Here is a 14,596-nt window from a genome sequence, read left to right as displayed (position 1 = left end):
AGACAAATAAAAAAAATATAGTTTTTTTTTTTTTAAATGAAGTGAGTTTTTTCATAAACGACCTAAATAATCAGCCAATGGCATGAGCAAAGTAATATTGTCTTTAAATTGAATTAAGATTGTTTTACTCAGCCCATTATCAGATTCTTTTCCTTGTTTTAAGGAAAAAACTCACTTAATTTAGAATTTAGAGTTTCTGAAAACGAGAATATTTTTTGCTCGTGTAGAAAATGCCTTATAATTAATAATTTACTAGATATTTGGACTAGAAACCAGACAAAAACTTGAAGTAATAAAAGAAAACTGCATTTTTTTGCAGTTAACACTGATCATTTTGAAAATGTCGTGTAAACTACTTAATGTCGTGAAGCTATTTTGAAATGTAAGAGAAAAACGTTTTCATTTTTGGCTACATCATTGTTGGGTAACTGTAGCATAATATGTCTCCAGTAACCAATGATATGCTTATGTGTGATTTACAGCGGACTCGACTGGAACACAGTCCCTGTACACCACCTATCAGGACTACGAGATCATGTTTCACGTGTCCACCATGCTTCCATACATGCCCAATAATCCTCAACAGGTAAGAAAAGCTTAAATGCGCATTAACACATTCAACAGACTGTATAGCGCAGACATGACCCAACTTATCCTAAAACATCCCACCCCTTCTCTCCCACCTGGACAGTCTCCCAGAATACCTAATGCATTGTTCAGATGCTATTCATATTCTTTGCTCATATTTGCCAGTGTGTTTTGTGGCGAGTTCTGCATGTGGCAGACCCAGTTTCCAAAGAAACATCTGGAATGGTAGTGAAGTTTATGGAGAGGCAGCAGTAAATCCAGTGGATGCTCTCAAGCCTTTTTTTATTCATTCAACACAAGTGACCACAACTTCTGGACAGCCACACTCATAGCCTGTATTTTTCGTTATGTGTGGTTATGAAGGAATTATTCTCGCTCTTTCTCTTTCAGTTGGTTATTGTCAAGTTCTCCTGCTGTTTTTTATTTGCACTGGGTGTGGTTGTCTGGTGATTTCCATGCTGATTGCAATCCAATAATATGGCATCTTTTGCCCTCGGGAAGCGTCATACACATAAATATGCATCAACAGCTTTAGGTGGAAAATCTAGGGAGATGTTTCTGAGTAAAATGCTGTTGGTAGAGACCAGGGTTATTAATTTTATCTAATGTGTGAGAAGAGGAACTAGAACATATCAAAATAAAAAACTCGTTTATGTTACAAAACAGTTTAAATAGTTATAAAACTACATAATAACTACAAATATTTTTATTTGTTCATTTTTAGGGACTGAGCACCTACGGTGTGTAGGCCCTATCGGAATTGTTCCATTTATTATGGTGGCTTGAGAAAGCAAACATACTGTTATACTACTAAAACTTATTATTCTTCCGTCTTCTTCTTCTTCTTCTTCTTCGACTATTTTGAGAACGCATCTCCTAGACATTTCATACTACAACCTCCAAACTATAGTAAATTAAGTTGTTTTATCTTTTCCAACTGATCCAACTTTCTGTTTTCCAAAAACTGTCCCGGAAAAGTCCCATTGACTTAACATTGGACCAAACATTATGACCTCATGACTTTGTGCCAGCCTGTCAAACAGACATAAGATTGGGCTCATTTAACTCAGACTACCAATCTGCCAATCACTGATCACCTTTCAACTTAGTAGCCACACCCTAGCAATCACTTACAGCACCTTAGCAACTGTCCTATAGACTTCCATTATAAAAAAAACTGCCATTGACTTTACATTGGACATGCAGTACTAAAAACATACCAATTCATACTAACGACATACCAATCCATACTAGATACGTACTAACAATATACCAATCTATACTAAAACACGTTAACAAACATACTAATTATACTAGCGTTGTGCTAATTCATACTATAAACATACTAGCAACATGCTAATTCATACTAAAACCATGCTATAAACATGCTAATTTATGTTAGCAACTGCCTAGAAACTACTCAGAACACCTTAGCAACCACCTAGGAACACCTTAGCAACTGCCTAGCAACACCTTAACAAACGCCTAACAACCACTCAGAACAACCTAGCAGCCACCTAGCAACACCTTAGCAACAACCTAGAACACCTTAGCAACCGCCTAGCAACACCTTAGCAACCACCTAGCCTCACCTTAGCAACTACTCAGAACACTCTAGCAACCACCTAGCAAGGCCTTAACAACCACCTAGTAACCTTTGCAACACCTTACCAACGACCTAGAACACCTTAGCAACTGCCTAGCAACACCTTAGCAACCACCTAGCAACACCTTAACAACACCTTAGCAACCGCCTAGCAACCAGTCAAAACACCCTAGCAACACCTTAGCAACCATTCAGAACACCCTAGCAACCACCTAGAACACCTTACCAACCGCCTAGTAATGCCTTAGCAACCACTCTGAACACCCTAGCAACCACCTAGCAACATCTTAGCCACCGCATAAAACACCACATAGCAACACCTTATCAACTGCCTAGCAACCACTCAAAACACCTTAACAATCGCCTAGCAACCCCTTAACAACCATTCAAAAAACTCTAGCAAGGCCTTAGTAGCCATCTAGCAACTACTCAGAACACCCTAGCTGCTGCCTAGCACCACGTTAGCAACCACTCAGAACACCCTAACAACTATTCAGAACACCCTAGCAACCACTTAGCAACACCTTAGCAACCTCTCAGAACCCCTATCAACAGCCTGGCAAGAAACATGCCAATCCATAATAGAAACATGCTAACCTATATGTACCTATATGTAACTGTTTTAAACTATTAAAACTACTTTAGTTATTTAAACTTTAAAACTACTTCAAACTTTCAGACGAGGCTTTCTCAAGCCATCATAAAGTTTGTCTACGAACTTTACTTTTCCAGTTATTATTATTATTATTATTATTATTCCATTCTGGAATGAATTGCATTTTTTAAAGGTCTAAACATGCTCAAAAACTCACAAAAATTTGTACACACACCAGAACTGGCAAAAAAGTATGTGTAATATGGGTTTCGGAAGTGGGTGTGGCAAAAACATTGAAGATCCCCCCCCCCAAGCTACATTTAATTTCTAGTTGTTTTTGTTCTATTACAAAATGTTTTTAATTAGTTTATTTGTTTGTTTATTCTGCTGTTTTATTATTTGGCGTATCGCAAATTAAACTAATTATTGCTTATTACTTTATTGGTTATTTTTTAATAATATAGAGATTTGAAGCTACTGTTGGTTCTGGGGCATTGCTATGATGGATATTTGGATATTTTATATATAAAATATACAAATAATGTAATGTAGTAAAATAATAATACAAATATATATTTGTGCAAACACATAGTGGTGGAAATAAGTATTCAACATGTCACCATTTTTCTCAGAAAACATATTTCTAAAGGTGCTGCTGACTTGAAATTTTCCCCAGATGTGGGTAACAGCCAAATAAATCCATATATGCAAAGAAAACAATACAAATTAGTTTACAAATGAATGAATGTGTAGTAAAATGAAATGACATAGGAAAAAGCATTTAACACATGAAGAAAGGGAGGTGTAGCTGAAATCTCTCTGTAGTTATTCAGCAACCCTCTGCCCTTTGTCATATTAAATGAATATTAGCTGTTTCAGTCAACCATCTACATTAACATGATGATGAAGATGAAACCAAGGTGGACATTTCAGGAAGACAATGATCCAAACAGAGCCAAGGAAACTCTCAAATTCTTTCAGAGAAAGAAAATCAAGCTGTAGAATGGCCCAGCCAATCACCTGACTTAAATCCAATATAGAATACAAAAAAAAGATCAGATTTGATAGACAAAACCCACAAGACCATCCAGATTTTTACACTCTGTTGAAAAACTCACAACTGAGCCATGCATGTAACTTCATTATCCATATGAGAGGTGTCTTTAAGCTGCCATCACCAAAAATCCTTTAATATAATGTATTAAATATGTTTCAGTAGTGCTGCCCTTTCTACTCGTGTCATTTCATTGTTATTACACAACAAAATTTTCAGATTTTGTTTGTTTTGTTTTATTTTTATGTTTGTATTGTTTGGGTTTTTACCAAAATGTGGTTCAACTCCATGACAACAGGTCCTTTAGAAATATTATTCCCAGAAAAACATGACGTGTTCAATACTTATTTATTTCCCCCACTGTATTCGATAGCTAAGGGGAAAAAAGGAAATGTTTTGGATTTTTTGGTTACTTTATAAGTTTAAAAATAGTTGAAAAAATTAATGTTTATTTTTACTTATTTAATTATTTTTTAATGATTTATTAAAAATATATATTTAACGATTAAACATTTGACATATTAAAAACAGATCAAACAACCCTTATAATAATAATTTAAAAAGTCAAAATAAATAAAATAGGATAAAACCCAATTACACAACTCAATAAATGTTTACATTTATGCAACAATCTCAATCTTACAATTCAAGTAATGAAAGATTACAAGCTGATGTGTTATTATTGTCAAGAGCTGGCAATGGTGATCAGTCTAGATCCAGCTGGAGAGTTTGAACATAAGAAAAAAAAGGGCTTCCATATTTTAACAAACGTTCTGTTATATTTATGAAGGTAGGATCTAATCTTCTCTAGTTTCACAAAATACAAAACATCTTTCAGCCACCGCACACACTAGGGGGGCTAGGGGCTCTTCCAGTTTAATACAATTACACGCCTAGCATATTTAATTCTTTTTGATCTTGATTTAATAAGACCAATTTTACAAATGAAATTTATTAATGTTATTAAAAATATTCTCTTTCATCGCAATAAAATGAAGTGTTCATTAATTTTTGGATTCCGTCAATCTTAACTGCTCTGTCTAAAATGGACTACAGAGGGCAGCGTTTGTCTGTTACATCTTTTTTTTAAAGCACACACACACACAAACAAAAAAACAGCGACTCACATGGGAGTGTGTTGTAGTGATTAGGGAGCGGTAGAAAAGGATGTCAGGAAAACCTCAGGGTACAGGATTGCCCACCTCCCTCAGGACTTATTACAGGGGATGGGAGGTCTGTGTCCGCATTCACGAAAGAGCAGTGTTTCCATGGTTTTTCTGTTGTGTGTTTTTGAAATGTTAAGATAGCTTATATAATTGATGCCCTCACACTTGTGAGCGGGTGGGCAGTGTCTGTTTGCTCTGACTCAGACTGGAGGCCAGTCTCTTCAACACACAGAGAAACTCTTGATTTCACAGTCTATTTATAAATGTTGATTAACAGCAGTTTTAAACATGGGTTCTCGGCATCTCTGCTGTCAGCACTCCTAATTAAGTTCAAACGAGTCCATGCACTGAACAGAACACACAGATCTGCTTATAGTTGGCAATAGACAAAATCAAATCCATACAAACATGACAGCAGAGAACAAACGACGCTTCTGACTGACTTCAGATGCCTTTTTGTATCGTTGGCCAGTCAGTACTGTATTGATATTCCTCAAGCATTCAGAGTGTGGTTCATAATAATCTGCTAACACTATGCAGTGTTTTGCTGAAACTGAATGATGTATTTTAATTTGAACATTTTTTACTTGCTTTAGAATGATCCTGCAGCTGCTTTGATGCACTAAAATTGACTGATTTACCATTTAAATAAGTTTATATTTAGCTACTTTTAATAGCTTTGCTTGTAGATTTTTTCCCCTCCTGTGACTTTAAATTAGAATTTTCTGCATAATTACAAACGTTTTTAGGAATCATTCTAATATGCTGATTTGGCATTTTTTGATACTTTTTTCTCACGATTTCTTGCTCAGAATAGACATCTTTTATAGATCTACTATCCATGCTGATAAAAAATATTTAAAACACACACACACACACACACACAATTAGTAAGTTACACTGTAAAACAATTCTTGCTGCCTTGCATTTTTTATTAGTTGAATCTAAATTGAAATCTAAATATGTCAACTTACATCAATCAAAGTGACTAAAATATTAAGTTAAATTTTGCATGATTTAAAAGATTTAGTTGTAACCTGATTAACTCGTTAAAATAAGTTAAAGCAACATTAAAGAATATTTGCTGTCTTAACTTTTTGTCATAAATTTTTTTTACAGTTTGTACAATGGAGTTATAGGCATAGTGTTTCTTCCCATACCGATAAACTTCCAGCGAACGGTTAATGCGACTTTTTTTTTTTTTTTAATTCTATTTTACAGCATCGATGTTTAATTAGTTTATTAATTTAGTTGTTCAAGTGTAAAGTGAGATGAAAAGCCTTTTACATGTACGCGTCGTCAGCATCAGCAGGCTAGTGCAGGAACTCCATTGAAAATACTGGGGTAAAATACATTTTCATATTTTAAAGACATGGCACCTAAACATGTCATTTAATGCAGTGCTTCTTGTACATTCTGAGACCTACTTTATATCGTATATCCATCAGGCTGTAAAGATCATTCATCTTTAGAGGAAACAGACCTTAAACTGTTCGATTTTGTAACTGCATACAGTTCATCGGAAGGGCTTGACCTAGGTTACTGAAAGTCCTTCTGCATATACCCTAATAGTAAGACAGCTTTCTAGAATCACATGATGTCATAATAAACATAAAATGCATATTGACTATTGCTATTTTGAATTTGATTATTGATGATTTTTTTTGCATGAAATTGATTATTATGTTTGGGATGAATTCCACTGAATACACTATACCATAAGCTTGTGGCCATGCCTTTATATATTGGTGTGGCTCTGAGACTCCGCCTTCTTTAATATGGAAATCGGCTTTGGTTTATTTCCTCACTTCAGTCTGTCACATCAGAAGTCTGCGGACAAAAAAAGGAGCTGAGGTGAAAAATTAAGAATTCTATGGATTTTCTAAATCTTATTGCTATTCTCTATTGGATAGAATTTGAACATAGTTTTTAACAGCAGATGACAGCCATATCAACTTGAACCGCTCCAGCAAAATCATTTTAGAATGATTCATTCTTTCACTCTAGAAAACTAGCAATTTACAGAGTTTTTAGCATAATCTAACTGGTAGGATACAATGTCTGGACAATTGTCAGGTCAATTATGCGATGTAAATATAATCCAACTGTTTAAAGAAAAAAACAAGCTGCAGTTCTGAGCTGACTGTCAAAGCACAAAACTAGCAAAACACACACAAAACAAAAGTGAAAATGTAGGCCGATGTCAAATTTTACTGCTGTTTTCTTGCTGCTTTCATTTTACTTGCATGTTTTTGTTATTTGGAGGAAAGCTGGCAGCGCATATTTACATATTCATCTAAACACTGCAAAGTTGGCAGCATTGGGATGTTCAATAACCCTACAGTGCTGCTGGAGTATTCAAAATATATTTTTAAAACTAAACTAAGTATGCAAAAAACCCTTTCTGTAGCGAAAATACAGTTGAAGTCAGAATTAATAGCCCCCCTGAATTATTAGCCCCTCTGTTTATTTTTTTTCCTTTTCCCCAATTTCTGTTTAACGGAGAGAAGATTTTTTCAACACGTTTCTAAATATAATTGTTTTAATAACTCATTTCTAATAACTGATTTATTTGATCTTTGCCATGATGACAGTAAATAATATTTGACTAGATATTTTTCAAGACACTTCTATACAGCTGAAAGTGACATTTAAAGGCTTAACTAGCTTAATTAGGTTAACTAGGCAGGTTAGGGTAATTAGGCAAGTTATTCTCTATTAATGGTTTGTTCTATAGACTATAGAAAAAAAATTGCTTAAAGGGGCTAATAATTTTGACCTTAAAATGGTTTTCAAAAAATTGAAAACGGCTTTTATTCTAGCTGAAATAAAACAAAGACTTTCTCCAGAAGAAAATTTTTTATCAGACATACTGTGAACATTTTCTTGCTCTGTTAAACCTCATTTGGGAAATACTTAAAAAAGAAAAAAATTCAAAGGGGGGCTAATAATTCTGACTTCAACTGTATATCTTTAGAGAGCTCAGTCGAATGAATCATTCTGACCATGGCAGAGTAGCTCAGGCATTTCATTTACAAAGAACTCAACCCAAATCCTGAGATTGCATTGCTGCTTTACTCACCAGAACTTCCTTCAGGATATGTAATCTTAGTACAACTTGAGCTTTTTACGACATAAGTACGTTTCTCTGCTTGTGTTTTAGCGGCTCTCACACAGATCTGTGCCGCTAACAGGCTTTTTCACACCTCTGTGTCTCTCACCAGAGGAGTCATTGTGCATCTATGAGGATATTTCTGCCAGTTCCTGCTTTTTTTGTATCCTTCAACTGAAAGTTCCATCCTTTCTCTCTCTTGCTTTTCCTACTCATCCTCTCTTGGAGTCTCTCTTTCGTTTTTTTGGTACATTATGTGCAATAAACAAAACAGTACTTGTGCTAAAGGACATACCTGAGCTGTATCTAGCATCTCAGTATCATAAAGACCTTACATGTTCCAGCAGTTTGGATGTCTACACCAGGCACGACATGACAAAATAATCATATTCCACAGTTATTCACAAGCATAGAGTAGTTCACTGCACTCCCAACTAAATGAACAGGGTTATAATGTGATCAATAAATATTAAACCTCATTAACAGTATTAAAAATGCATGTTGAGTTTAGCCAATTAGCCCAAATAATTATGAATATTAATAATTGATAATAACAAGTTATTATTAAATTATAAACACGTATAATTAAATGGGCTAGTTTGCTACAGGAGTGACTGTTGTTGTTAGTTTACACTGAGTCGCAGTTCTAACATTCATGTTTAAACCACTGTATGTTTGCTAATTATTTTCAAGATCTAAGGTACGGTAAACTATCTACTGCTGCTTTCGGTATGCTATAAATGTCATGTAAAGTGGTGTTCAAGCTCATTTAACTCAGAATAATGAGCATAATCAGCTTATAAGGTGATCAATGGCTGTAGTTTGTGGTGTTGTTGAGTCGTGATGTTGCAGATGGTTAGAACAATATGTTTAATTAACATGGAAAAAAATAGGCAACAATTTATTTAGGTCATGTAACCGCATTAGCAAAGCATTAACTAACACTACTAGCTTAATAAACTACTAATTAGCTGTGTATTAATAGTTAGTAAGGTAGAAGTTGGGTTTTGGGTAGGATTAGGGATGCAGAATAAGATCATACTTCATAACTACTAATGAACAGTTAATATCTTAATTAATAGTAGTCAGGTAATAAGCCAGTAGTTAATAGCATGAATTGTGACTTAAATTTAAATGTTACCAAAAATATTTTTCATCATGTGTTGGAACATCACGTTACATGTAGTTAGCAAGGTTAATTCAGTAAACTAAGATGAAAACTATTGGTCAAAAACATTTTCCTTAACTGCAATAAAATAGATTCAAATTGAAAGGAAAAACTCAGCAAAACTAACCACAGTCACTGAAAAAATAGTCATCTGAAATAAAATAATAATTAGCTAAACTAAATCATTGTCAGAATTCATAAGCACTCAGTCTTCAGTGGAAAATTTGCTGCTGTTTATAGAAGTACACATTAAGGCGGCATGATATTGGAGAAATCTAACATTGATATTTTTTTATATGTTTTGATTTGAATACAATTTCATTAGATGACTTGAATAATTATTTGGAAAGAATTGGGATGATTCTGTATAGGCCTGCATTGGCATGAAATATAATAAACAATCTACAAGCTTAGATCAATTCAATAAATAAAAACAGACTAATTAAATAAACAACGTTTTATTGTTTTCCGCTGAGTCTAATTAAATAATCAAATGTAAAATAATACTGCATAGTCTTCGGCGCCAATAGCCTCATGGTTAAGTGCGCCAACATATAGCACCATGGTTCTCACTACAAATTCGATTCCCGGCTCGAGGTCCTTTGCCGACCCCTCCCTTCTCTCTGCTCTCAATACTTTCCTGTCTGTAACATCCACTATCCTATCCAAATTAAAGGTAAAAAAAAAAATAATAATAATAATTCTCAAAATAAATACTGCATAGGCTTCGTTGTATAAACAGTTCAATAAAATTATACATTTTTCAAAGTTACTAACAGCACAATTTTAGCTGATTTTAAATCAGTCTCAGGCCTCAGAAACACTTGCGAATGATCAATTATAATCTAGACTCAACATTGCATATCCTGCGATGTGACTATTGCGAATGATCACATTGCGATATCGATGCTGAAATGATATATTGTGCAGCTCTAACACACATACTAAATTGACTGTATTTTACGGTATTTTATTGTTGTAAATCACATGAAATGTCTCAATCTTTTGTAGATTTTTAACTGTATACAGCAAGTCAACTGAATATTATGTAGTTAGGAGTTGTTTTTTTACTATAGCATGGTTGTTAAATATAAATGTGTAAATCTCTGAGACAAGAAACCACCTAGCACTAACCTAAAAACCTCATCGAACTGCTTAGCAATGCACTTAGAAACACTCAGAGCACCTTAGCAACCACAAAGCAACCTACTGGCAAACAGAAGCAACACACTAGCATTGTGGCAGCATTTTCTCAACAACACCAAAATGTTTTCACTTCATAGAATGTCTCACTTGTTCTCCCTTCCATTTCTCTCACAGCTCCTGAGGAAGAGGCACATAGGAAATGATATAGTCACAATAATATTCCAGGAGCCGGGAGCCCTTCCATTCACCCCACAGAATATCCGCTCTCACTTCCAGCACGTGTTTGTCATTGTCCGTGTGCACAACCCTTGCTCTGACAACACCTGCTACAGGTTGGCCTTGTTTCCATAGCAACCCTTTTTTGCATGTTTGGCCTGTAGCCGATGATAACTGAGATATGTAATGAAAGCACAGCTCAGCGAGTAAAAGCTCTGCTCTGATTGGTTGGAGTAAGTAATCATCTCTTTCTTATTTCCTATAGTGTGGCAGTGACCCGCATGAAGGACGTCCCTCCGTTTGGTCCGCCACTACCTTCAAATGGCATGATGTTTCGTGACCCTGCTGCCTTCCGCTCTTTTCTCCTGGCCAAGATCATTAATGCTGAAAATGCGGCTCACAAATCGGAGAAGTTCCACACCATGGCAACCCGAACACGCCAAGGATACCTGCGAGACCTGGCGGAAAACTGTGTGTCCACTACGCCGCTCGACACTGCTGGCAAACTGAACAATCTCATCTCTCTGGCCTCCAAACGCAAGGAACGTGTCCGAGCTCGAGAAGGAGCAGAAATGGGTGCCACGGGAGCTCTTGTTTGGCGCGTACTTGCACAGGACTTTAGCGGGGGAGGTGCTGAGCTTCCCTGTGCTCTAGCTATCTCCAATGAGTATGTTGTGCTGGCGGACTGCTCCACCAAAGAGGTGGTGTTTAACTGTTTCTGTGCTGATGTGATTGGTTGGACGGCAGAAAGACTTGCACTGAAGGTTTTCTACGGCAGAGGAGACCATGTGGCCTTACGGGTACCCGAGGGCAGTGCGCAAGATATCAGAGAGGTGCTGCAGAGACTTAAGGTACTGAGTCATATAAGATCTCTCTAAAAAAAAAATTTAATTTCCATAGGTCATCTGTAACTAAACGAATGCTTTTAGTATTTAGTAGTTAGTTAAACATTAAAGTATTTAGTTAGTATTTAGTTAAACATTAAAGGGCCATGACCAATCTCCCCCCCTACCCCTACCCCCCCAAACTCAACATGATATTTTCACACCCTAGTTTAAGAAAAAGTCAGAAAAGTGGGAGATTCCAGCTTTGTTTAGGTGGGAGTGTCGAGTGATGAAAGAGGGAAGGGTTTGCATGAAAAGGGGAGTTTCATTACATACACACGCTGCCTTTCACAGAGGCAACACAAACACAGACGCAGGGAAGATAGACAGTGACTTTGTTTACATGGACATCAGTAATGGAATTATTTGTCTTAATCTGAATAAGACAATAATATGATTAAGGTGTTTACATGAGTTGCTTTTTGAATGTTTCTTTCATGATCCCGTTTTACATGTTAGATCGATTAACTTTGTTGCGTCACCACGCTATTCACAATTCCTCCCTAGTTTCATGTAATTTTGGGTGTTTAATTTTTAATTTGTCGACTTTAACTGCAGTTTGCCACTTTCATTTTCATTCAGGAACATTTCATGCATGCCCCCCGCGACAAACGAGGTATTGGATGCAAGGAACTGCGTGAAGACTGTTGTTTTAATGGAATTTTATGGTGAACTCTGAATGGGAGAGAAAAATAAATGTTTGTAGCTCTTCACTGGCACGATAATCGCAGAGAATAGCGTCAAACAGCCGTGTGTGTGTGTAGACTATCCTGTCACGAAATGCTGCGAAAATTATATGCAACAAAAATCCTACACAACGGTAATAGTTTGATTTAGGTGTTTACATGTTTACATTTGGAGAGCAGCATTTACAGTGGATCTTTCATTCCATCGTATTGTAGTGATATTACTGTAAACTTAGTAACTAAATCATTTTGACTAAGGTATGCTTTTAAAAACTTAGAGTACTACTGACGATACTAACTAACTTTGCCATCTGGAGAAACATAAAGAACATTTAACGCACACTTACCAAATCCGTAGAGACAGGACAATCAGCAGGAACTGGAACTGCGTCTTTTTTTTTAAAAAGGAGACGAGTGACAAATCTGGATTTCACCATTTCCTGATTCGAAAAGCTCTCTGGTAAAAAATGTTCCTTACAAACATATTTTGGTCGCATGTTAGCAGACCACTGTCATCCACACATGTGGGTCCACATGTAAGCTGTACTCTTATCACAGGAAAATAGAAACAAAACCTTCGTTTGGCACATTTATAAATGTCATTCCAAACCCCTGAGACCATTGTTCATCTTCAAACACAAATTAAGATATTTTAGATGAAATCTAAGAGCTCCATTATCCTCCATAGACAGTAAAGTTCCAGACTTGTTGAAAATCCAGAAAAATACCAAAAAGCATCTACAAAACAGACTGTATGACTTCAGTGGTTCAATCTGAATATTATCTAGCTCTAAGAATACTTTTGTCGATACATAAAACAAAATTAATGAGTTTATTCAACTGTTTCTTATCTTCAGTGTCAGTATATTGCTTATGTTTATAAGCACTGTGCAGTGAGATATACTGTACCCACCGCAAGACAATGGACAAGTATTATCCAACATAATACGTCAGAGGTGCGCCCTACACACATATCATGAAATGCAGAGGTTTTTTTTCCCATTCGGTTTTTCCATTTAAAAAAACACTCTTCCTCCAGTCCTTACTTTATATTCGCGTCTAATACCCCAGTTTGTCACGGGGACGTAAATGAAATGTTCATGAGTGACAATGAAACTTGAAACGAACTGCAGTAAAATCGAAAAGTTAAAGATGAAGCACAAAATTACATGAGCCTCTGCTGGAAACGTGAATAGCCTGGTAACGCAACATTGAAAAAGCACTTCACTTAACACCTTAAATTATATTATTGTCTTGTTAAGGCAAATAAATGATGTCCATGTAAACATAGTCAGTAGTCAGTGAAAGATCCAGAAGGACATCCTGCTGATTTGATTCAGAAGGGCACTTTTTTGTCAGATGGCTCACCGGTTTGACTTTCATTCATTCACCATCATTCATTTTAAAAAGCACCTGGTCCATTTTATTTGTATATATTTTACTTAAGGATTAATCCTACAGATGGCTGATAGTTAGCTGTGGAGCTGTGTTAGCTGTGGTTAAACATATTATACTCTATAGTGAACGCATAAAAATAGTCATCATAATTTACCCTAGTGCACGCCTCCATGTCTCGCGCCCCCTTAATAGGTGCTGGCACGCCCCACAGTTTGAAAACCCCTGAGTTAGACAATGACGGACAGCTGGAAACAAGTAGGGATCATGTGAACAACTACAAAACATGAACAAAAACCAAAACATAACTAGCCCAAAAGACCACAAGATGGCAGCAGACGTGACAGTTTGATAGGTTTCTGGATTTTCTGAAACAAATCGGAAACCTTGCACCAACCAGTAAGATTGTGAGCGCTTAGATTTCACCTAAAATATCTTAATTTGTGTTCCAAAGATGAATGAAAAGTGAGGGTGAGCAATTATTAACATAATTTTCATATTTGTATGTGCTAAAACTAATCAAATGGCAGTGTGTCATTTTACATGTTCTCATGTTTTTCTTCTCTGGCGTCATCTTCTCAGTAGCATCCAGTCTCTCATTGAAGACAATGCTAAATTATTTTGGTAAAAACTTTCTTTGCCCTTAATTTAAGTGTCCATTTTTAATGCATAAGATGCAACTTTTCTAATGGAAATTACAGCCAAACTGGAAAGTGTTACCATACTGTGGTCAAAAAGGATTTACTGAACATTTTTAATGAACTTCTTTTAGAAACTAAAGTGAATTTTAGTAAATAAATCACCACACATCCTTGGTGTTTGTCTAAAAAAGTAGGTAATTCAGCTGGGCTTTTTACTAGGGTGGTGAAAGGAAAATACAGGCATTCTGTATTCACATAGCAATAAAAACACAAACTACCCCCTGTAAATGGTGTAAATCCCTTCTGAGTAACAATTACCCTCAGAATGAGGATAAAGAA

At 35.9% G+C, this 14,596-nt stretch overlaps 1 protein-coding gene across 2 annotated transcripts in view; it reads left to right on the top strand.

Annotated features, from left to right (window-relative positions):
• sipa1l3 (signal-induced proliferation-associated 1 like 3) overlaps nucleotides 1–14,596 on the top strand; it is a 173,462-nt gene that overhangs the window by 116,289 nt on the left and 42,577 nt on the right. For both annotated transcript variants that reach the window (XM_056478864.1, XM_056478863.1), the window contains 3 exons: nucleotides 483–586; nucleotides 10,610–10,767; nucleotides 10,917–11,502. In XM_056478864.1, the coding sequence (XP_056334839.1) occupies nucleotides 483–586; nucleotides 10,610–10,767; nucleotides 10,917–11,502 (848 nt within the window). The remainder of the gene's footprint in view (nucleotides 1–482; nucleotides 587–10,609; nucleotides 10,768–10,916; nucleotides 11,503–14,596) is intronic.

Source organism: Danio aesculapii, chromosome 18, assembly GCF_903798145.1.
Source record: "Danio aesculapii chromosome 18, fDanAes4.1, whole genome shotgun sequence".
Classification (NCBI taxonomy): domain Eukaryota; kingdom Metazoa; phylum Chordata; class Actinopteri; order Cypriniformes; family Danionidae; genus Danio; species Danio aesculapii.
Note: the sequence above shows the minus strand (reverse complement) of the source record. Positions and strands in the feature narration are given on the sequence as shown.